The sequence below is a fragment of the Tauraco erythrolophus genome, chromosome 2 (assembly GCF_009769465.1).
Source record: "Tauraco erythrolophus isolate bTauEry1 chromosome 2, bTauEry1.pri, whole genome shotgun sequence".
Classification (NCBI taxonomy): domain Eukaryota; kingdom Metazoa; phylum Chordata; class Aves; order Musophagiformes; family Musophagidae; genus Tauraco; species Tauraco erythrolophus.
In genome coordinates, this window is record NC_141466.1 from 122,612,775 (window position 1) to 122,637,736 (window position 24,962).

A 24,962-nucleotide genomic window follows, 5' to 3' on the forward strand; every position below is an offset into this window, starting at 1 on the left:
AAAAAAAAAAAAAAAAAAGAGGGATTTTTTTTAAAAAAAACCTTTTATTTCCAGACATACAGAAAGGCTTGGAGTATGTCTACTTTACTTAAATAAATAGGGGCACTTCAAGACCGGACAAAAAGCTGTAAGATCTTTTTGTAGTGTTGTGCTTTATAGAGAGAAGATCTTACAGATGTTTGTTTACATGAAACAACTTTGAGAACAGAAATAAAAGGACAAGGTTGTTCCATTAATATTTGTTTTTTCGAGGCTGGCTTGATGTTTACTAGACACCATTGAGAGATTTGTCAACTGCTATTAGGCACAAAATATTTATATTTCATTCAGCAAACCCAGACACTTCACCCAGAGTGTAACACTCCATCCCTTTTCCACTATCATAATTCTTTTTTTTTCTTTTCCCCCAACTGAAAAAATCCCCACCAACTGCTACGAATTAAGCCTACCAAACTCTACAGTGTATAAGCACATTGCATACTTAATTCATGGTTGACTAAAAAGCTGTGATTGACTCTCAGAGGAACTGTTGGGACATTCCACCAAGAAAGAATGGCAAGCGTTCCTTTTACATTTATTTGGCAAATTAATTTAAAAAAGAAAAAAAAAAATTCCTCTCTTTTAAGACTGATGTCAATGTGCAATAGAGGGAGGGAAAGGACATGCGCCCACTGGCAATTTACTGCAGAAAGAAATTATGGCAGGAACAGCAGTGCCAGCTTTGACAAGCCAATCCCTAGCTGCCTCAAAGTATTCAGATTGTACTATGCTAGTTAGAGCTCACTGCGCTAAATCATTTTTTTTTCTTAATAAAAATTATTTGGCTATTCCTTGTAATATATTAGAAAAATACTCTTTTTCCAAGCTAATTACAAGCCTTGTACACAAGACAACATGACATTAAAAAAAAAAAAAAAAAAAAAGAAGTAATTTTATCCTGCTGTATGCACCTTATGCATCCACTTGATAAATCTGGGTGGTGAACTGGGGAGGGGAAAGCCAGGGAGACGCTTCGGTCTGGCTCCTGCAAAGACTCACATGCTTAATCCTGCACACAGGCTGACAGAAACGCCGCTGCACGCGCAACGCGTCGAGACGTGTAAGCATCTGGAGGATTGGGACCGCAGGTCAGAAAATGGAAGTGGTGGTTAACATCCTGGCTTTCGATTTTACACACCTGTTTAGACTGCTAAATGTAGTTTCCACCGTAGACACGTATGTTCTCATGCTCATGTATTACACAGAAAACAAACGAACAAATACGATTTTCCATATAATCTACCACTTAATGCAGCATTTCCCCAGAATTGCCATAATAGTGCTTCTGACATTGCATTGTTAGTAATTCTTTGCATAACAATAATTTTCCTCATCTGGAACCTTAGTGTTTTATTCACAGATCATTACATGGCTAGCTAATGAAGAAGTTCCCTTCTTTTGGGCAGAACTCCGAAAACACAGTTTTAGTTTTCCAATGTTATTTAGGGAAAAAAAGAAAACCCTAACATTTAAGTTTCCCTTTCAAGTAGTGGTCTGAAATGATTACAGGTAAGGAGAACTACCAGATTCTCAACGGTTATGTGACTATGGTAACTGAGCCTTGGTTTCTGTTCACAGAGCTTCACGAACAGAGAAATAATTTAAGATGTTTGCTGAAGGAAATGATGATGGACTCTAGAAGAGAAACGGCAGCTTAGATGGCTATTTTGGCTTTGGAAAACAGAACAAAAAACCCAAAGAAAACCAGTGACAGAAATACTGTGTTGTGGTACAAGTTTGTTACTAGCACACCTTCTATACACACACAATAACTTGACGGCAAGTTAAAATACCTTCTGAGTGAGATTTTGTCCACTACACCACCCCGTTTCTAGAAACGCCAAAGCTTGCTAACGTGCTGATGGTACTGCACAAGCAGAGGCGAGATGGACACAACCTGGAGATGTTCTACAATCCACCACCATTTAAAGCAGTTCTTTTCTCAAACTCATTTTAACTGAAAAAAAAAAAAAAAATATAAACATGTACAAGACAGTCTGTTTTGATTACAGATTAATAATACAAAAGTCTATGCTGTAGGTTAGTTAGTTAGAACACTTGATGAGCAAATCAATGCAGTGTGAGCCCCAGACGACCGGATGCAAAGTGATCTGAACTGGTGGTTTCTGGATGCTGTCGGGCACAGTGGCTGCATCAAAATGAGTGATCTCAATGCTCCAAAACCAACGTGTTCCTTGAACTACAGGAAAAACGTAACACTTCGAATGCATCTGTAGTCATCCAGCAGCTTTGTGTTTTCCACCACAGCACCTGCACATGACCCCACAGTGGTAACAAGCCCGGAGCGGCAAGTAACAGCACATACATGGAGCAATGAAAGACAAGGCGATAAGGGCCATCCACCGGAGGCAAAACATTTCATCACTGGTGTCGCACGAGCAAGGATCCGTATAGTCTCCTTCTGGATCGGACATACAGTGATAGAGCATAGTGTCTGCGCACCACATACAGCTCACTCGATGGATGCAAGTCTTGACGCGGTCTGGAGCATCCTGGCATTGACCCCGTTTGTTCTCCTCGTGGTTGAACATGTCCCTGCAGTACACGCACCGCGACCTCTCACCATCTTCCTTCCGCCTGGGCTTGAATTTGACAGGTTGAGTCTTTATCACAGCACCCTTGATATCTTCACCCAGGTCAAAGTCCGAGTTGTCTACGTAAGGGTAAGTGTATTCGTGTTTTGAGGCCTCGCTTTTGGCAAAACGTACGTAGGAGTCCATGTCATCAGGATCAAAGTTCTTTCCTCGTGCTGGGGCATGGCGGTAGTCCTCGTATCCAGTCATCCAAATCTTTTCCCGAGGATTGATGCGCACTATCTCCTCGTCATCATCTGGAAAGTTGACGTGCCGGTAGGATCGCGGTACTGACTGTGGAAGTAAGGATGGAGATGAAGAGGCAGAAAAGATAAATAAGCTCACTTCGCTATTAGCAATCACTGCCTCTCTGCTTAATGAAAAGCCAGTATTTAACAATTTTGTCTTTCCTTCTTTGTACACCCTCTGCCGTGACCCATCATAGAGTTTCAGCCTCTGGCTCAGGAATGAGTACAACTGTCACAGACCTACAACGGTCTGTGGGCACACAGTACAATGTAAGATATTAAATCACAGTGTAACCTTTTTTTTTAAAAAAAATAACTGCAAGCCTTTTAAAGCTACCTGAGAAGGGAAGGGGGAGAAAGGAAGGCGGAGTCTTTCAAGGATGTGGGAGGAAAACCAAACACTGGTCTTAGCTATGGCAGACACAGCCCTTTAGGTGGCAACACGGGGAAGAAACCTTACTTGTTCTAGATGGTAGTGGTCAGAGCTATAATGGTCGTGAAGGTGTCCACGAGTGCAAATTCTTCGATGTTCGCAGGATGCAGGAGAAGCCAGAGTTCGCACAGGCTGTTCCCTTTTTTGAGAGGAGTTAGAGGAGCTATCTGTAGCATTCTGTTTTAAATGGAAAGGGAGGAAAAAAATCATCACACGTTCAGCTGTTACTGCATGCGGTATTAAAAGAGATGTTTTTCCCACTCATGGACTTCATGCACACCTGCAATATTGGCAACACCTGACAGCAGGCAGCTTCACAGAGTTTCATGTAAAATACTTGAAAGAGGCAGATCTTTATGTTGCCAGGCCATAAAAGGTGTCGCCACACACGTGGAAAAATAATATGCCATAGCCTACCCGTGACAGATTCACCAACACCACTTGTATTCGCTTGGCATGTTGTTTGTTATACTGGGCATCGCGGGACGATGAGCGCGCACGCTAGAAGCTACCTCTGAAGAGCAAAGTTAAACTCCATCAAATGATGCAATCGTGTCAGTCCTGCGGGCAAACCCAGACAGAATGTGCACCCAGTACAAAAATACCAGCAATTTTGTTAACCTACAGTCGTCCCATTAAGCCAAAACTCCTTTACATGTTCTTCTCCAAACACTCACTGAACTCCTGTTCATCACGGGCTACTTGAATAATCAGCTTTTCTTTAAAAACTTCAGGTTTGTTGTTTCTTTTTTCCCCCCCTCTTTTTGTCGCTAATCTCTTACGCGACAAATCTCTCTTAATCTCTGCTCATGTTTTTATACATTCCTGGCTCATGGTGAGTACTTTCTTTTTAGTTACATCATTACACAACAATGATCATGAAAGGGTGAAATATCACGCCATAACATGCTGCTGCCAATAGCTGCAGCTTCTTAATATATGTATTTCTCCTCCTGGAGAAATAAATCCACAGTGGGGTACTAGTCTCAGTCATCCTCTCTCCATAGCCCTTCCTTGGTTAAAATAGCTTCCATCCAACCACTAGCCAGTCAGGATTTTGCCCGTTAATTTTTTTTGCAGATTGGTTGAGCTTTTTCGTATTACCATGAATATCAGAGGAGAGCTGTTAAATGCACTAACAGATCGGGAGCAGGAAAAAGAGCCTCCACACATGAGGGCTGTAACGCCCCACGTGCCTAAAATATTGGTGCTTTGAACTAAGAAAAATCTCCATCCCATTCCAACTAACAAGCTGTGCTGCAGCTACGATGAGTCCAAGGGAAAGGTTTCCATTTACCGCAAGAGTTAGCCAGAGACACGACCTCAAGAGCGGCCAAAAGTTGTACCGGTAGCAGGAGAAGACTGGTTTTACCTGAAAAACCTTCTCTCCTTGTCAAGAATGCACTCTCTAAATATAATTTTCCAATGAATCGTACTAGACATGTCTCTTACTCCAAGAATACAAGAACACTCATTGTGGATATTTGTTTATTCTGAAAACAAGGCTCTGTCAGACTCTGTCCAAAGGTGATCACACCTTACAGCGTTACAACACAAACCAGATGCTGATCCTCTTTAACCGGTGTAGCACTTAGAAGCACCGAACTCCCGACTTACTTTGTTGAAAGCAAATATACAGATCTGTTTGCAGTGTGATGTAAAGCCAGGCTGGGTTATCTGAGGGGTACAACAAGCAGGATGAGTTTTGAATGGCTGACCCACCCAAAAGGAACAGACTTTTCATGTGTGTGTTTGTTTTGGTTGTTGTTTTTTTTTTTCTAACCAAGCACCTAGAAGCAGAACAACTCTTAAGATAGTTAACACCACCTATAGAATGTAACTGCACTGGTATTCAGGCTCTTTTTAAAATGCGGTTTCATCAGCCCAGTTTTCATAACTTCACGAAACAACTTCGTGTGAAGACACAGGCGCTTTGAATCCGGGGTTCAAACCCTTCGAAACTAACTCTTGTGCCTGTAACTTTAAGTCCTACAGTATTAGCGTATACTGGGGACAGTTCAAAAGAAAATTAGCAGTTTCTACAAGTACTTCCTAATAATATTAAGCTTCCGACCTAACTGGAACACCTGAGAAGAGTTAGGATTTAGTTCCAACAGCCAGCTTGTACGAGTACCTTTTTGCAGCCCTGTTACGTGGTGCAGAGCTGTAATTTAAGCTTCTCAGAACAACAACAGAAAGGCATACACCCCATAGCCTGGGCAGCCTCAGCCTGCAGCATGCTCTTCAAGTTAAACTTTGACTGGCACGAACCAAAAAGGAGGCAGGGCCTTCGCACAACGCCGTGCCAGCCAGCGGGACCCTTCACCTTCACTGGAACGGCAGCCAAGCCCTGCTGGGACAAGCCTTTCGTGGCTACGCTCTGAAAGCATCATGGGTGCTCACAGTCAAAATAACAAAGCTTGGGAAAATTACCCCACCAGAGGAGGTTGCATATATTGGCCTGCAACCCCCTCACCCTCCTAGATGAGAATAAAAAGCCCAAACTGCATTGTAACTACCAGCTAACCTCAGCAGGGCAACTGGGAGCTCTAACCAGCCCTCCGAGCAGCGTGATATTTGCTGCCTCTCAGGGAAGGCAGTATTTCTGCAACAGGCTACTGGAAAAGAGGCTGTAGCGATTCGTATCTACCTGATCCTTATCTACCCTTGCTTTCCTCCACACCTTATTCTCCTTCAGACCTGGCAGGGCAACCGAGCCTCTCCTCCACGTGTGTTGACATGGCTACAAAACCTGTTTGCAGCATACCACAGAGGCTGTGGCTCCAGCCTCCGCTTTCACCTCATTAAAAATTGCTGCATTTCCACGTTCAATGTCCTCAGATTAGAGGGGCAGTGTGCCAACACAAACACTTCCTCTAAGTGCCCACAAAGGGAGAAAGCAAGCTATCCCAGACCAGGTCTCTGCTCACTCGTCCGTAAAAAAAGTTCATGCTGTCTCCTGGTCGGTGACGCTAAAAGCAACTGGTTGACAAAAGGCAGTGTCTGCAGGGTTACTTTGCTGACCGCCGGCTGGGAGAAGCACTGTTACTTTCCAACAAGGTCCCCCATTAAAGCTTCAAACCTCTGTAGGAGAAGAGAGAAGGTTCTTATGACAAAGGAATGGTTTGAAGACCAGGGGGAGAAAGGTAGATAACAACCCCCACCCAAGCAGAAGGTCACCGATGAACCCCCAACAGGCTGCTCACCTGTGCTGATGAGCATACTCATCAACGATCTGAAGAGAGAGATGGACAAGAAGATGACGCAGCTTTCTGATTAAACTTAAGTTATTTGAGAGACTAAAAATGAAAGCTGACCCTGAAAACTTGCTTAAGATATCTCAGAATGCTGAGAGACTGGATGTTAAAACAAACAAACAAAAATTTAATTACCCCTAAAGCGCAAAGTGACAGAAACACCTTGATCTGACATGTACAATGATGCGCTCTGAGCCAGCTATCACTGCGCAGGAAAGAGGTCTTGGGGTTAAACCAGGCAGCCCTGTGACAGTGTCAGCTTCATGGCTCAGCAATAGATAAAAAAAAAAGCAGCAGCACAAAGATCATCGTCAAGGCATTGCATGTATATCTGCTGTACTTCCCCAGTCTGGCTGTCCCAGCCTCTCCACCACTCTGTGTCAATAAGGGTATTTCTACCATGGCAAGCTCACAGAGCAATGGTCAGGACACGGGATGTCTTCTCAGCAACAGCTACCCAAATAGCGTAGGTCTCTCCAGCCTGGAAAAGAGATGATGGAACGGATGATGGAAGATGGGAAGAAGTCTACTGAATTGTGAATCCGATGGGAACATGAGCAGGAAGAGATTATTCTTTTGGTATCCTTCAGAAGAGAAGAATGCGAGGCAATCACTGGAACAGGCTCAGATAAGGTTCAAACAAATGGAGGCACTTCTGACAAAACCCACAGTTAAAATGTGGTTCAAGAAGCCATATGGAAATCCTCAGAAGAAAACAAGTGACCGAGGATCAAAGGTGTGATGACGCTCAGGTCTTCAAAATGTACTGTTCTCTCAGTACCACTCCATGGGGACTGAACCTGCACTTGGTGACTGGCAAAACGCAGGCACGTTCTTAAAGAAAAGGTGCTTTCATTTTCACCCAAGTGCCACTACAAGCAAATGATGACAAGACTTCGTCAGTGATGGAAAAGGGAACAACTCCTGTCTCCCAGGACAAGACTGGGTCTTGGCTAGGATTTTTTACCACCAGCAGAACAGTGACAAATTTGGGGAGGATGGTAGAGAGGGGAGACATGAGAGGTTTGTTGCAGGTCACTCAAATACAACATACTCACCTATAGGAATACGTCTAGAAAGGACGTGGTCTCCAGATAGAGCCAAGTTATTTCACCGATGGAAAAACATGTTCCAAGCCACTGAGCCACCAGTCTATCAGAGAAACACTGTCTTCCTCTAAAGCCTGTTGAAACCAATCCAGCTCCAGTATTTGTTTTTGAGGGGAAACTACTGAAAACATGCCCAGTAGCCACATAAGAGAAATGAACCCAAAACTAAAGTTGTTGGAACAGGGAGTCCCTAAGAACTCTGTTTCAACACGCCCTCAACGCTCAACTAGAGAATTCGTGCTGCACGTACTGGAGCTTTGCGATTGCTATGGCGGTCACGAAGTTTTGTGGTTTCACTGCTCGGATAACAAAATCATTAATCATGACCATAATAGTAATTTTATAAAACCTGTGCTACACACTTCCTTTTGCAAGGAAGTGTGTACATATCTGAGTGAGTGCGCACACCACATGTTTAATACGGCTGCGTTGAGAAATAATACCAGGCTTCGACATGCAAATGATTGCACTGTGATAATTTAAAAAAGTGTCCCTGTTTCCTCCTCAGACTTTCAGAAGTGACTCATTAAATTAAAAAAACCTAGTCATTAGTAAAGAAGATTATGTTAATCATTTACTGCAGTTTACTTCTCATTGAAATGGATTTGTTACACAAGAACGGCCGGCTAATCAGGTGCCTAAGTAATATTCTGAGATTAACATCTATCATAAGATGAATGAGAAAAAGGAGCCTTCTCCTGCTCCTGAACTGGACTGATCACCTTGCCTCTAATGACTTTACAGAGTAGTTTCACCCTGTGTGATGCAACATCCAACGGTGACTACGAAAAAGAAGAAAGATTCATCTCAAAATTATGAAGCACTACCATTTGCAGCAGTTTGTCAGAAATTAGTTGCCAGAGGGAAATTACGGAGCTCTGTCACTTGTAACTTCCAGAAGTGCTCTCAGCCAGCTAAAGCATTTGCAGGTTTGCTGTCAAAAATAATTGTGGGTCAAGCAAAACAAGATGGTTTTTCTTCCTCTAGGATTTTAATGGTTACGTGAGGTGGAGAGGACAAGAGGGAACGGGAACATCATGATGCTGAACGAGTAGTTCTGTGAGTAATGGCCCTAAAGGAATGGAAAACCCATGCCAGCTTGGCCTTTGCAACGTACAAGCCCTCTACAATCCAATCTGCTCTCTATTGCCACGCTCCGCGTTGCTCATCTCCCACTGCCATGCAAGCCCACTCACTGCATCATCCCCATATCTGAGGAAGACTGTTGACACGCAGCATGGAAATGCAAAAATTTGGTGGCAGATCAAGGTCTCAAGGCCGCAGGCAGCCTTCTTCAACAGCCAAACCTCCTCACAGGGGCTCCTGTGTTCACTTCGGGAAGCCTGGACATATTAAAGAAGAGCCAGTTGCCATCTCATCATCTGAAAAGATATCCCTACCGTCTCCAGGACAAGAAACCCAGCTCCGTCACCAATCCACAGCTTGAGGATGAGCCTGGGAAAAGGACAGCTGGCAAGCTGGATCCTCGCCTTAGCCTGACCACCTCCGGGCTGAGACCCGTGCAATGAGCTCCCTGCAGGTGGCCGGAGCCCTGTGTTTGTGTGCTCTATCCAGGTGCGATCCCTTGGGAGTCCCGGCACAAGCTAGCTTTTCTTCACTGGAATAAGGGAAAACACAGCTGTGCTATCAATACGGAAAGCAAAAATGATAAAGTCGGCGGAACGGCACGGCAAGCGAGCAACACTTAGCTACGCGCCAATCTGGAGTTTATCTGCAGGGCCTCCGCTGTTTATGAACTTCACAAAGAGGAAGGCTGAGAGTTATTTCGGATGCATGGCAAAGAAACTTCCACCTTTCCAAAGAAATTCAGACAAAATATAGTCTCCCAGAACTCCTTCAGCTTAACCTTGCCAGAACAACTTCCCTTCCCCTCGAGCTTTTTTTTTTTTTAAGCCTGAAGCGATATAGCACTTTTAAACTTCACAGAAAGGGGAAGAGCAAAATTCCTGATTTTTGTCTCAAAAAACCTTTTTCTCTCTATTCAACAAAATTAGAAAAGGAAACAATTGACGTTTTCCATCCACCTCTAAGCGTGCCCCGTATACTCAGAACAGCTCACTTCAAAAGGGACTGAGATTATCAAAGTATTCAGAAAAAGGTTCAGTGTGAAAAATCTTTTCAAGATTTGAGACTCCTGTCTCCTGAGCACAAGCTTTAAATTTGTCACGGCAAGATAAAGCCACAGAAGAAAATGCTTTTGTCAAATTTCTGTTTGTTTCCTGTCACTGAAGACAAGACAGAAATTGTATTGAGGAAAACTGCTTCCACACATTATGGAAACATTTTGATGCTCTCATCCACTGAGGACGGCTGGAGCTGAATCTAGTTCTATTCCCTAGTAGACAGCCTGAAGGAAAAGCTTCATGTTAGATCCTATTCCAGTACGGTTCAAAGACAAATTGGCTGTAAATAACCATTACAATAAGCATGGACTCAGATTTTTCTAAAACCAGAACAGGACTATCATTTCTCAAATGTTTGAACTGTTTCCTAGTCACCACTTACACAAATCATAGAATCACGGAATCATAGAATCGTTTAGGTTGGAAAAGACCTTTAAGATTACTCAGTCCAACCATTAATCCAGCACTGCCAAGTTCACCACTCAACCATGTCCCTCAGCACCACATCTACACGTCTTTTCGATAGCTCCAGGGATAGTGACTCCACTACTTCCCTCAGCAGCTTCTTCTAATGCTTGATAATCCTTTCATTGAAGAAATTTTCCCTAATATCCAATCTAAACCTCCCCTGGTGCAACCTGAGGCCATTTCCTCTCCTCCTATTGCTTGTTACTTGGGAGAAGATACTGACCCCCACCTCGCTACAACCGCCTTTCAGGGAGTTGTAGAGAGCAGTAAGGTCTCCCTTGAGCCTCTTTTGCTCCAGACCAAACAACCTCAGTTCCTTCATAGGACTTGTTTTCTAGACCCTTCACCAGCTTTGCTGCCCTTCTTTGGACGTGCTCCAGCACCTCAATGTCTTCCTTGTTGTGAGAGGCCCAAAACTGCACACAGTATTTGAGGCGCAGTCTCACCAGCACAGAATACAGGGGGACAATCATCCTCCTAGTCTTGCTGGCCACACTATTTCTGATACAAGCCAGAATGCTATTGGCCTTCTTGGCCACCTGGGCACACTGCTGGCTCATATTCAGCCGGCTGTCAACCAACACCTCCAGGTCCTTTTCCACCAGGCAGCTTTCCAGCCACTCTTCCCCAAGTCTGTAGTGTTGCATGGGGTTGTCGTGACCCAAGTGCAGGACCCAGCATGGAATCTTGTTGAACCTCATACAGTCGGTCTCAGCCCATCAATCCAGCCTGTCCAGACCCATCTGTAGAGCCTTCCCACCTCAAGCAGATCAACACTTCTGCCCAACTTGGTGTCACCTGCAAACTTACTGAGGGTGCACTCAATCCCCTCATCCAGATGGCTGATAAAGACATTAAATGGAACTGACCCCACTACTGAGCCCTGGGGAACCTCACTTGTGACCGGCTGCCAATTAGATTTAACTCCATTCACCAGCAATCTTTGAGCCCAGTCATCCAGCCAGTTTTTTTACCCAGTGGAGTATACGCTCGTCCAAGCCATGAGCAGCCAGTTTCTCCAGGAGAATGCTGTGGGAAACGGTGTCAAAGGCTTTACTAAAGTCTAGGTAGACAACATCCACAGCCTTTCCCTCATTCACTAAGCAGGTCACCTTGTCATAGAAGGAGAAAAGGTTAGTCAAGCAGGATTTGCCTTTCATAAACCCATGCTGACTGGGCCCGATGACCTGGTTGTCCTGCACATGCCATGCGATGGCACTCAAGATGATTTGCTCCATAACCTTCCCCAGCACCGAGGTTGGGCTGACAGGCCTGTAGTTCCCCAGATCCTCCTTCCAGCCCTTCTTGTAGATAGGCGGCACATTTGCTAACCTCCAGTCAACTGGGACCTCCCTGGTTAGTCATGGCTGCTGATAAATGATCAAAAGTGGCTTGGTGACTACTTCCAGCAGCTCCCTCAGTACCCTTGGGTGGATCCCATCTGGCCCCATAGACCAATATAGAGTGCAGAAAGCTAGCTAGTTTTACTGCTACCTTTTTCGTTTTTATTTTTAAATGTTGTGGTTATAGCTTTGAGCGCCAGAAAGATGCTGGTGCCTGTGCCGTCTTCAGTCAGCAAAACTTAAGGAATATTTACCAGGATTTGGTGCATAAAATTATCTCTATTAAGCTAATGCTAAACCCGCTCTGGCATCATCAGTCAGTTCTGCAGGGACCACAGATGTGGCTTAACAGCTCACTCGGAGGAGTAAAAAGAACATATGAGAATCAGGCAGGGTTAAATGATATGGCAAACACACGGATGTGGTAAGGGGGAAAACCTCAGTGAGATTTTTCTGTTTCGCTACTCGCCAGTGACACAAGGCGTCAGACACATCTCTGCAAAAGCAGGCATTTGAACAGATACAAAGAGAAAAGCCTGCAAAAGTCAGAGGAAGACTGAAGTAAGACAGTACCCCCATTTTGCTCATCTCAGCCCAGAACCAGAGGCTGTGAGCAGGTCCACAATGCATTTTCTTCCCATATGATATCCCTCGCCTTGCCCTTACTTCACCACTGCGCTCGAGCACCACTTCAATGGATGGAAACATCTGTGCGTCAGGTACTTGTAAGGGAAAACCAAAATGTTGTAAAGGGAAAAAAACCCCAAACCACAAGCCCCAGTTACTGGGGCTGCTCCCCAGGCAGCACAGCAATCCCATGGTACAGCGTGAGAGTGGGATGACTCTGCCTATCCATGAGGCATTCATGTCCTCGTCAATCTGGAGAGTCCTTCTTCATTCCTGTAACTCCTCCTTGCTGTGGCTTGATTGGATTTCTCCACACTAAGATGAGTTATATCGCTTCAGCAAGATCTTTTTATCTAAACCTAGGAACTGTTTAAACCAACCAATTGCTTAAAACCACCCAGGGACAGAGGTAGGCTTTTCATTTTTGCATAAAGGGCTCCGTTAATCTGTTTATGCCTTGGAAATGACATCCCAGTGTGGACTACAGCATTGTCCGCATGATCAGCTGCCCAATATTTGTGTTCGTACAGCTCCACGAAGATTAGCAAAGCCTCCCTCCTCTAACAAGTAACATTAGCCACGTTACCACAGCTGTCCTCTGCCAAGGCCATGAGACACAGCCATCGTGGTCCGTATCGCCGTGGGGAGGTGACGACCCCTGCTTCTCCTTCCCACCAATCCCATCACCTGCTCTGTGCGCACGCTTGGGTGAAGAACCACAGGAATCCAGCCCAAAAGCATTTTCGTCTCAGCTCCCTGACCCCAGCTGACCACCCGTGGAGGCTTGTGCCCTGATGGCACAGGAGGGTCCTCAGCTGAAGCAGGGGGCAGAGGCTGGGGGGTCTGAAGAGGGAGGTGGGTGCCAGCTCCTCTTTGAAGTCTTCTGTCTTTGACCCGCTGGTCATCAGCATAGCTGCAATTAATTTGGAAAGCGCTAGCTCCTATTTTTAAGGTGCTAATGGGGAATTCAGGGACATCCAATGCTGCCAAAAAGCTTTGCTTTTGGAAGACAGGTAGGGATGCTAGGAAATAAAGGAGCGAAGCTCAGCCGGAGGGTGTTGAACACTGGACATGCACAGGGGATGGCAAGAGCCTGCGCTGCTGTTGAGTGCAGCTGGGAACAGATGGCTCCACATAACTCACCACGATCTCAGCTCTTCTACACAGAAATTTCCAAGAGGGAGGGTGGGGAAGGAAGAAAATAAGATTGGGAGGGGGAAGAAAAACGCTAATGAAAATTAGATTAGCTAAGCAAAAAGAATCAGTGCACCTAATCCATCATTAATGTCTTTGCTACGTAGAAATTCAACACTTCAGCCTCTAAATTCAGCAGCGCATTCCTCCTGTATCATAGAATCATGGAATGGTTTGGGTTGAAAGGGATCTTCTCCCTGCCATGGGCAGGGACACCTTCCCCTAGGATCAGGTTGTTCAAAGCCTCATCCAACCTGGCCTTGAAACCTCAAGGGATGGTGTATGTCAATACACCAGAGGGAAAAAAACAGTTAAACGCAAACTTCCCACAGCAGACTGATATATTTTAAGAAGTCAGTTAGGGGTCATTTATTCACACAGTTATGAGCATCCACATTATTTTAGCTGGAATTCATCACCAAAATAGCATCCAACAGCTGATGCAAACTTTTAAAATACCCTCTTCACATGCACTGCAAATATGTCAGGCTCCGCTTAAAAATGTAATGGTACTTATTTACTTCTGCCTTTCCTTCTCCTTTTGCAGACAGAACCAGAGACAGATGAACTGCTTCCTATAATGACTTCTGATTTAATTTTCTTAAAATATTTATGAGATACAGGGCGAGCAGACCCTTGGCAAAACACATTAGGCAGGTGAGAGAAAGAAACAGAGCTATTTAGATGCAGTTGTTTATAATGCATTTCTGTACTGGGCAGAGGTCCATTTTGAACTCCCCAGACTCTTGTATTCTGGTGTTTGTCCTCAGTTACTACTGAACACATGCCTGGGGGCAGAGGAAACATCATCCTGCAGTCTTCTGTCAGTCAGAAGGTTTTTTGTTGGTGGTTTTCTTTTTTTTTTTTTTCATTTAAAGAGGTGAAAGGGGGAACCTGCCACTTTAAAGGAAAATCATTCTTGAAGCCTCATGTAAAAGTACATTTCATTGTTTAGTTTTACCAGACTCCTCCTTTTCCACAAAAAAAAACCAAATCCAAAACATTGGAGAGGATGCAAATAAATTATGCTTAGACCAGCAAAACTCTAAGCAGCCTGAACTCTTTGTGTTTTGTTTTTTTTTTTTAATTTTATTTTCTACCTGTTACATGAGACAACAGATTCAAACCAGATTTGCCAGTGTTTAAACAGTATGTGGAAATTACAGGCTCCCTCACGGAGGGCAGGACAACATAGTCATTTGCCCCGCGGCTCCAACTCAGCCCCCTTCATATCACTGCCAAGACGGATGCTCCAGCTCAGCACCAGGAGCCAAATGCTTTTCCTCCTCTAAATTACACGGAGAGGCTGGGATGCCAGGACCGAGCAATGGCTTTGCCCGCTCACTCCAGCCCTGCACCCCTCCAGTCCCACCAGCACCGCTGGGTTATGTGCCAGGCAGCGATTCCCTAATCCCTTCTGCTGCGGCGCGGGAAATTGTCAATCATTGCTCTGTTCTGCAGCCAAGGCTGCCTCTTTCCAACCATGTTTACACCCTGCAGAGACTCTGCTCTGCCTGTCACCTTCAGAAGCGGCACCCAGGGCTGGGCGAGACACCCCGAATCTGTCTCACATCCCCAGTGCCTCCTCTTGCGAGTGCCCCAAGGTAAAGCGTTTTGTTCGAACACGGCAGCAGGAGAAACTGCAGCTTAACAACTATAGCTGCTTGCTGAAAGCGACTTCCTTAGGTTGTGTATTGAAAGAATAGAAAAGGTCATTTGCAACTGTCTTTGCAAAATTTTCAAGTACCCTGTGGCTGAAAAAAGACTATATACTTCAAAGGTTAACTGCACAACCCGGATTAAAGAAGGAATCTAAAGGAAAACTATAGTAATATCAACTATGCATTTTCAAGGTAAGAGCATAACATGTGGCCCTAACACACTGCCATCAACAGTGCCTCAGCTATCCTGTCGTCTCCTTGTCTCAATCGAAGGATGAATTTGGCAGTGGCAACATGAAGGAGGAAAATGCCATAAATACTGAGCTAGGCTCAGCCACGTGTGCAAGAACCATCTTACTTGTACCACTGTCACGAGCACAGCAAAGGTCTGCAGCGAAGCTGTCCGGCAGAAGGGTACACGACGAATTTCAGGCGGCACGATGAACATTAGCAGGGTGGCAGAGGCTTTTTGCCGCCTGCTTAGCCGACTGCTCTTACAGTTTCCCTTGAGCCAGCACTTCTGCCTCTCTGGCCCTACAGCAAGCTGGCTCGAGGAGCTAAGCCACCAGAAAAGTATTCGCTTTCTTTTATAGGGCTAGTTTTTGGTTCACTTCCCCAGGGCTGTCTCAGCGCGGGGTCAGCCGTGCTGGTAAAAGGAGGATGGCAAGAGCCCCTCTCCACTCCGCTGGCTCTAAGCGGCTCCGAAACTGAGGATGCACCAAGTTGAGCTGCGTACCTCGGCTGCGGTTTCACATACAGCACTAAAATAACCCCTGCAACCTCATTCCCACTCTCCCATGCCAGCTCCGCTCTTGGCACAGCTGGGCTGCAAAAGCAAGGTGGGGGAACCGAGCTGGTTGGAAAATAACTTGCTTTTCGCGGGCATCTTGCCTCAAATCAGGTCCCCCTTACATAGTGCTGAAGAAGTGCCTGGGGAACCACAGCTGAAGAAAAGCAAGGCCAAAAGGAGGAGGCCACAAACTCAGTCTGCGAAGCTCCGTCGACAAGCCGAGGTCGGCAAAACCGCTGCGCTGCAAACGCTCCTCCTGGCTGAGGGTGAGTGATCAGAGCTATGTAAGGGAAATACCAAGGACCATGGTGGCTGCTTTTGGGGAGGAATAGCAAAGCCTATCCTCAGCAAGGGGTCCCCGGGATGGCTTTGTTGGCAGCCAGCAATTTGAGCTGCACCTCTCGATGTTCACCTCCCTGCATGCCCCTTTATCTGGGCTGCTGCTGTTGCCTGTGGGGTCATGCACTAAGTCCAACTAGTAAGCTGATCCAGTTTAAAAAACAGTCCTTTAAAAAAAAAAGGTTAAAAAAAAAAAATTCTTCTCCCTCCATTTTACTGTACATTAAGAAAGGGCAATTCCATCTTGGCTATGTTTTGTTTCCGACACGTTTGTGCCTTAAGCACACAAATGCACGAAAGCATTCCGCTCCGGATGAATTAAAAGGGGACACGCTCATAAACAGCTTCACACTTTAACTCATCACATAGTTTAAGGACATTACTACACGGCCAAATTGTTTTTTTCGGAAGACACACAGGCAGCTAGCTGATCGCAAGCGTGAAATGGTGCTACGACATACTCAGGCCGCTAATTCATCAGCTAGAAACTACAGCCAGGGAGGCACCAGTCAATTTGCCTTTGGACGAGGAATCCTACAGGCAGGTTTGCTGGTGACCCTTCTTGTCCCAAAGCCTCAGGTGACTACATATTACAAGAAAACAGGCTTTTGGTAGTCTGAAGATTACTTAAATGAATGCAAGTCTGATCTAACAAAATAATTAAATAAAGTACAGAACTGAAAGAGCCAGCACACTAAAATATGCCACCACATCACCATTTAAGCACAGGGAAAGAGGAAAATGGGTGTTAAAAAGGGAAAAAAAACCCACAAAAACCTGACAAAAATCTCCTTTGAACTGGTGGGGCAAACTGAATACAATCCAATACTTAACTGGTGCGCAAATTACAACACTTACAAGTTCTGGCAAGATACTGCTATAAGGAAACTTCCATCACAGCAGAAGATCAAATTTCAGTTTCCTGCAGGATATATCCCAATCCCAGTGCAGGACCAACTGTGTTTGCATGTGGGAACGGTACAGAGCCAGAAAACACACTACAAAAACGTACTGAGAGGAAGAATTGTGACGAGAGCAATTGCTCACCCTCAGCAAAGTAGCTCAACACATCCAAGTCCCTGCTATAATAAGCTACATAGAAACTACAGGACAGCAAGAGGTGGAATATCTAATAGCAAGACAGGTATTTTCTGCTTAATAATTTGTTACTGAATGACAGATGCTCCTCACCTTTTCTTCACACAGACACCCCAAAAAACCTAAGCTCTCAGTAGGCTGGTAATTTGCAGGAAAGGACCACTTCCCATATTTGGGCTACCATGAAAAAAAAAAAAATTACATCCTTTCTTTTGGGTCTGGTTTTGTGACAGCAAACAGTTTTCTGCCTCCTCCACAAAGTGCATGTGGGCACCCGTGACCAACCAAATTTCCGACCGCGTTCCCATCATTTCCCTGCCGACGTGGCAGTGATTGCCAGACCCTCGGGAAGTGCTGCAGTAGTGGTTGGGTGATCCCGTCCTTGCCACGGATTCAGGAGTTTGAAGATTGTGTGTGGTAAAACAACCAGACTGATAGTTTGGGTTAAAAAAAGGGAAAAAAGGAAGCTTTAACTGTCTGAATGCCTTAGACTGAAACCGTGCCAAAGCAACTGAAGTTTGGTGCATTTGGGAATTGTGTTAAACTGCATATTCCTGATCTGCCCACCAGAGATTGACCCAAAAGCAGAAAAATAATATGATAAAGACAATAAAATAACACATAAATTGTGCAAGACCTCTACTTCCCCCTCCTTTCTTTTAAAGAAAGCAAATAAAGCTTCAAATCTATCCCATGGTTCTCTCTCCTGTCAGTTCCCCTTAGCTCTTCACTTCACTTACATCTCATCAATCTGTTATATACACAAGAATAAACAGATTTTACGTTCTGCGTACCTCCACGCCACAGTAATTGTTGCACTTCCTTCTGTCCAGACGACAGGCTGCGAGAGCAAGGACAGTCTATAGGCTGAAGTAGACAGTAATTGTCCCTACAGTTTTGAAGGACTTAGAGGGAAGAGCAGCTGCCACCCTAGATCACAGCAGCGATACCTCCACCTCAGCGACAATCACATGAAATTATTAGAGTGAGTATGGCTTGCTTGTAGTGGTAGAAAGAGTAAGAAAACAAATGGGTTAATTTCCAGCATCACTTAAAAGGATCGGGAGGTCCTGAAGGAAAGGGAGAAACACAACACTATAAAAAAACCTGACAGCCAGAGAAAAACGTTCCACTTGACTTTCCCTACTGAAAAATCCCTTTGAGCCATCAGTATCCGTTCCCATTGAGTGACATGAATTTGTTATGGGCAAACTTAACCTGAAGAAAGGCATCAAAAAAAAAAAAAAAAGGAATAAAAAGATGCTAGCCTTAAAATAGCTGGATATTCAGGACCTTTTCACTATTTCAGTGGCATCTCTCCTGTGTCCTGACCCCTCGCATAAGAACAGAATGAATTCCACCAAGATGTCGATACACCCTGGTACTAACGGGAGGAAGAAAAAAAACCAAACTATGGATAAACCACTGACTTTGGAGTCCAGGACTACCTTGGTAGTCAGTCTGCTGGAACAAACCAAGGCAGATTTAGCAGCGCTGAAGTGCGAAGAGCCAAAGCTGCGTTCATACACGATGAGCGATTGCTGAGTTGGTGCCACACTAACTGTTCAAGTGTAGGACGGGGATGCCCAGAGCGCTGCGTGTAACTTGAGAGACCCAACTATAAAATAATATGAATAAATCTCAGTCCGGTTCACTGCCCAAATCCAATTATCTTTTTTTTTTTTTTTGAGGGAGAGATTTGAGCCTGCTGGTTTCTGTGTGCGAGTTTTTCTCTTCTTGGCAAGTACTTTTTTTTTTTTTAAAATCTGAATTAGAATAGCTGTGGTTTACAATGCAAGCCCAAAATCCAGACATCAGAGGATGTGGCTAGCAGCAATGAACTCTTTGGCTGTACACGCACAGTACAGCTGGCTGCTGAGCAGGAAGAATAACATAGGTAAGGCCATCTAGTCCTATCGCTGTGACGATCCCCTAATCACTTTGCTCAGCCTTACAGAGCAAACAAGGTGGATTTGCTTGTGGTGACAACTTAAGCACCACACCCCACCACCCCCGTACAGAGCCCTGCTCCCCCAAAACACATTTTTCCTTTCTGTTACTCTACCTTAGTCTTAAGAAAAAGGAAATTGCAGGCTCTTGTGGCTCCTTGATCCCTGAGGGCAACTGGAGGAAAAAAAAAAAAAGTCTTGCAACTCGATGCTTCCCTACTCTCATAGCAACATCGCTTTCCATGGAGGGGTGGGACGTGAGATGCTCCAGCACCACAAGGAACTTACAAATATATTCCAAAGTAATTGGACTGGGTTTCTATGCGTCTACTTTAAAGAAAAAGGCACAGTGTTCTTTAAAAGAACCATCTGAATGTGAAACGACCAAGCCAGCAAGAAAAATCAGATTTAGTGTTTATCTAACTAACATAAATCTTATAAATTCTAATAGTGAGGCTGTAACACGCTTGAGGCCCACATGGGAGATGAAAGTAGGGAAAAGGTTTCATGCAAAGGCAGCAGGCAGAAATCTGTTTTTTTAATTAGGAAACCAGAAGAGATGTGAGGAGGACTGTAACGTTAACATCTGCCACAATCTGCACCACTACGGCAGAGAATGGGTAATTGTGTCTGTCTCTTAAACGACTGTCAGCAGCATCCAAACCACATGACAAACTTCCTAACTCGAACATCCCCGAGCACAAGAGTACACGTTCGTGCTGAGAAAAAGCATGAGAGGCGCAGGATCGCTCCGAACACACAACTTTGCGGTGAAAACATGAGTCTGAAGACTTCTGCTGGAAGCCTGGTGTGAATCCCAGCACCAGGACCCTTCACAAAGAAGAAAAGTAGTGGTGGTGATGGCAGCAGGATCTGTTCATATCACCTTAGTGAAGCAGCAGAGTATCTTCCCCGTCTTGTCGCTAGGGAACCAAGGTCAACACGCTTTTAGCCGGGAGGCAGCAAGAGAAGCAACGGATCGAGTCTAGGTGTCTTGAAACACAACCTTGCAGCTCAGCCACGTTCCTCTAGATCTCACCTGCTCCAGCTGAAAAATTCTACAAGTCTCACTTCGAATAAAAATTAGGATTTTTTGCAATTATAATTGATTACACAAAACAGCTATCATTGTAACATGCATGTCAAATTTACTAAAGTTGGGTTTTATTGTTTTCTCCCTCACGTTCCCGTTAAGCCAGAAGGGGACTGCAGTCATTTTTAGGCTCACAAACCAGAACTGACATGGGAGCTATTGCTCCTCCTGCCAGTGGGTGTCTTTTCTTTAGCACTAAAGCAGGCACAAGGCTGTGGATTTATCTGAAAAACACGAGTGGTGTTTCAGCGGAACCGTTTATAAGGTTTCGGAACAAACACCTCTGCTTTTTCGGATGGGTTGCTAAAAGAGACCATTGCAGGCACTCTGCAGACTCTGGAAGACATTGACCTTTCTTTCCTTGGATTCCATTCACATTTTTCACTTCATTGTCATGTGGGATTATTAGCTGTAATTGAAAGTAAAAGTGTAGATTAAGGAAAAAATTTTGCACAAGTACTCAATTATATGGCAAATTCTGTGCCTGAGGAACTACAGAATATATTCAGTCCTTATTAAACATTATTTCTGAAATGATTGTTAATTAAAGAACGCCGAAGATGCAAGTTGGATGGATGAAGACAAACAGAACAACCTCAGACCGTTGCAAAGACAATGTTTCCCCCAGTGGAGACAGAACGGACGGCTAGTCTTACTCAGATTGCATCTCTTGAGAGGACGATTTATAACGTACAAGACAGGAGAAATTTATTTGCTAACATATGGAAAACATTTATGGGCTCTACTGAGGATCCAGAATTAAAGAAACACAACTAGATATTGTTAAAACATCTAAATGGAGATTTCATTTAAGAAATAAGCATATTACCCTCAAGTCAGTGACATTTATTTCTAAATACTGTTTCTTTCTGCCTTGTTAGGCATGAATTTCAGAACAGAGGTTTTTATCAACTTGTCTAGTTGCCGTAGGTCTAATTCACAGGAAAATTATTAGATGGCAAAGTCCTGCTTTTAAAGATACAACCCCATGCTTCAGAACGATGGATGGGGAGCATATGCCGTAGGAATGGGGCAAGATATTGCTGCCCAAACTGCAGTCTTGGCACTGCAAGTTACAGTGATGGGAAGAGACAAGGCTACCGACACCACCGATGGTTCCCAAGAAAACGCTCACGTATCCACAGCTGCAGATAACTCACCCCCTTAAAAAACTAAAAAAAAACCACCTTCTGGTACAAGAAAACGATCCTCCATTAAGCCACCATTAAGCCACGCGAGATCATAGCCTGAGGGGCAAACCTTCTCTTCCCCAGGTAAGTAACTGTCTGAATGCCCGGAAGGGTTGCGCGCTGGCTGATGAATAAACGAAAGGGATGACGTATGAGTTGCACGCACAAGAACATGCAGAAAGTCATCATCCCATGGAGCAGTATCGAACAGGAACACTATAAAAGCCCTGGGCCAATCAATATCCAACAGGGTCAGTGCTCACACGTAATGAGGGCGGTTGTTTTAAAGCCAGTACCGTTACACTGGTGCAAAAACCAGTGCGTACGTGCGAGCTAAAGCCCGGGTGGCCATCTGTAACGCAGCGTTAAGAAACGTGAAGTTTTGGACTGCTGTGGTTGAACAGATTGAAGTATCTCCAAGGAAGGGCAGGACCTCGGGCCAAATATTTGAGGCAGCAGCGACGGCTGGGATTTTCAGAGATGGGTAAATGACTGATTAAATGACTCAATCATGCAGATGCTTTTGAAAATTCTGCCGCACGCAGTTAAGTTTATTCATGCATGTGTGGGAGAGGGGGAGGACTGTGAAGATTTTAATAACTACCTCAGGAAATAAAAAAGAACAAATGTACTTTCTCTTTAAAACAGAGTGAAAAAAACCTCTGAACCTGCAAAATCCACTGCTGTGGCTGGGGAAAAGAGTTTACAGGAAAGTTTTAAAGAAGTTGTGTGTGCAAGGATGACCAAATGGACTATGATACACAAGTCAAAAAGAAGTGCAAAGAAAGAATATAACAGAAAGGTAAAAATAAAATACATCACAGCCCTACCAATTTCTTCCAGTCCTCCACGTTTCAAGTATGTTATTTCTGGCTTGTGAAGACTTCATGCTCTACCATCACCTACCGGGATTCCCAGACAAATAGGAAGTCATGAACTTCAAAGACTGTAGGGAATGGAGAGACTTTATCTTGGAAAAGTAAAGAAGAAATATTTGGGAAAAAGAGGCTACTAAAGCCTCGTTTTTGGAGTAAGACAACACACCTGCCTCGATGTGACGGCCTGACCAACGGCACCACGTGAGCTACCGCCATCGGTGAAGTCCCTCTTGTGCTCTGGAGATCACGCAATGTGCAGAGAGAGCTGCCAGGCAGGGCACAACCCGAGGGGCCAACATCCCCCTGGATCCCAAAAAGGTGCCGACTGCAGCTGAGGTTCCCCTCCTTGCTAATGCTATCAAGTAGCTTGTTCCTCCTCCTCCTCCGAGCATCCTACCCATAAATATCTGCATGGTGGGGGGTTATCTGTCACCTCCCCAGGGTCAAGCAGGGGGGAAATTCTCTTTCAGTTCCGGCTGTTCACTTTGAATGCAGGAGTTTGACTGATTTTGATGCAGCTGAAGTACCATTCATCCAACTTTCTCAACGTGAAGCGACACCTACTTAAAGGCAACAACTTCTTTTTCCTGGTAGAAAGCACCCTACGAGTTTAAAAATCAACACTCAACTGCAAGATTGAGCTTGTGGAGAAATTCAGGAGCACTCCCAGGTCCCAAAACGTCAGCCGGTGATTTTAGCAAAAATAGCCTTTCCTACTTTCACAGGCTACTTTTCACTGCTTAAACACTGAGTATCTCCACATCTAACCCAGTGAGAGCTGGCACACGCCCATCCCAAGGCAGATTTCAATTGTCATCCTGTTTCTGACGAGCATGGAAGAGCAGCACACAAGTCGAGCGCAACCATTTGTCCCCAGCAGAGCACAGTTCGCCCGGCGAATTCAGGAACAAAACTGCACAAATTGGTAAACCACTCTGGCCCCATCAGGACCTCCCTCCAGCCTGTCCCATCCCAGTGCCTATAAATCACTTCTGGCAGGTAGTTGGGAAGCAGCTGCTAATGATAGCTCTGCTGTGGAGTGCAGGAAGTCACCTTTTAACCCTGCCTGCTGTTGTTTGTCTCCCAGAGCCATGACAAAAGGACAGATGCGGACAACGGGGAGGATCTGGTCAAAACACAGCAGGGAACCTGCTCTGGTCTCGTATGGGTGAAGCATCACCCCCAAAAACACGTTTTGGCTTTTGGTGAATCCTGGAGCTCACTTTCAAACAGCACGATGCCTGTCCTCAGTTTTACCTCTTTCATCCTAAAGATGCAGGGAAGCATCCCAAAGATGACTTTAATTCAGTTTGCTGTTGTTCTGCTGAGGACGTCCCACCTTCCACCCTCCTGCCATCCAGTCCCCACCTGCACCACGGGACAAGGAGGGCATTTAGAATACAACGCACGTACACACGTGCATGGGGAGCTGTGATCGGAGCTGAGCAAATAAACTTAATATGACAAAGTATTCGTTGTGAGCGTCCTGTTTTTAACCCACAGAATATCCGTGGTTGGATTACAATTTCATTTGACGTAATTTTTTTCTTTTTTTCCCCCCTTTTAACATGTGCACATGTAGTGGGGACAGCAGCTTCTCCTGTTTCAGCAAAGCTCCAAAACACATTTTAGACATTGCCACAAATTAAATACGAAACTCAATGTTACTTAAGTCATCGCCGGTTAGGTAGATGGCATGCTACTGTGCATTTCTCCAGCTGAAAAATACTTGCTTGAACTTTCTGCATTTCATGCATAGGTGAAACATTTTTAAAGTTGGCTTTTGTTAATCACTGCTATTCAAAATCTTATTTTCTTGAGTGTGCACCTGAGTAGCAGCCACCTACTTGAGTTTGTGGAAAGCTTCTCAAGGACAGAGAAGTATTAAGAGGTGCGTGCACCACTCAGACTAAGCCACAGGAAATTTGAGGGTGATTATTTCCTCACTTCTAGCTCTGACATCATCTGCTCTGCCATGTTTTTCACATGACGACGGGAAGCCAACAGAAACCCAACGCTTTACCTTCTATAGAGGATATACTTCCATCAAACAAGACATACCCACTGGCCAAACACGATGATGGCTGGAAGCCAACCCCAAGGCATAAAAAGAAAAACCCTTTCCAACCTGATCATGTAAACCAGAGTGTAAAGGAGAACAAGCTCAGGTAAGATGTACTTACTGTGAAGACATCATCATCACCGACCTCGGCCTCATTGTGAAGTGTTGACGAGGAAGTCGTAGACCCTAGAAAAAAAAACAAACAGCTTTTTAAACACACAACATTTCTATGGAACTTTTTTTTTATTAGGTTGGTAAACATTTGGATTCTCACAAGTTTGTACATTGTAGATGTGTTAAAGAGTGGCTCAAATTAAAGAAGAAAAAACCATCTGCTCAGTAGCTGGCTTGGAAAGGTAAAATCTGAAAGTGTTTCTTGACACACAACTGCATGGCTGCCAATGCTAATTAACTATGTTAAAAATAGCAGTTAACATTTCCAATTA

General features: G+C 44.7%; 1 protein-coding gene across 1 annotated transcript in view; it reads right to left on the reverse strand.

Moving 5' to 3' along the window:
• Window positions 1-2,276: 2,276 nt before the first annotated feature.
• SPRED2 (sprouty related EVH1 domain containing 2) overlaps window positions 2,277-24,962 on the reverse strand; it is a 33,491-nt gene continuing 10,805 nt past the window's right edge. Inside the window, exons 6-8 of the mRNA XM_009986893.2 lie at window positions 24,638-24,702; window positions 3,342-3,491; window positions 2,277-2,927 (exon numbers count right to left, since the gene is read on the reverse strand). Coding sequence (XP_009985195.2) covers window positions 2,277-2,927; window positions 3,342-3,491; window positions 24,638-24,702 — 866 coding nt within the window. The remainder of the gene's footprint in view (window positions 2,928-3,341; window positions 3,492-24,637; window positions 24,703-24,962) is intronic.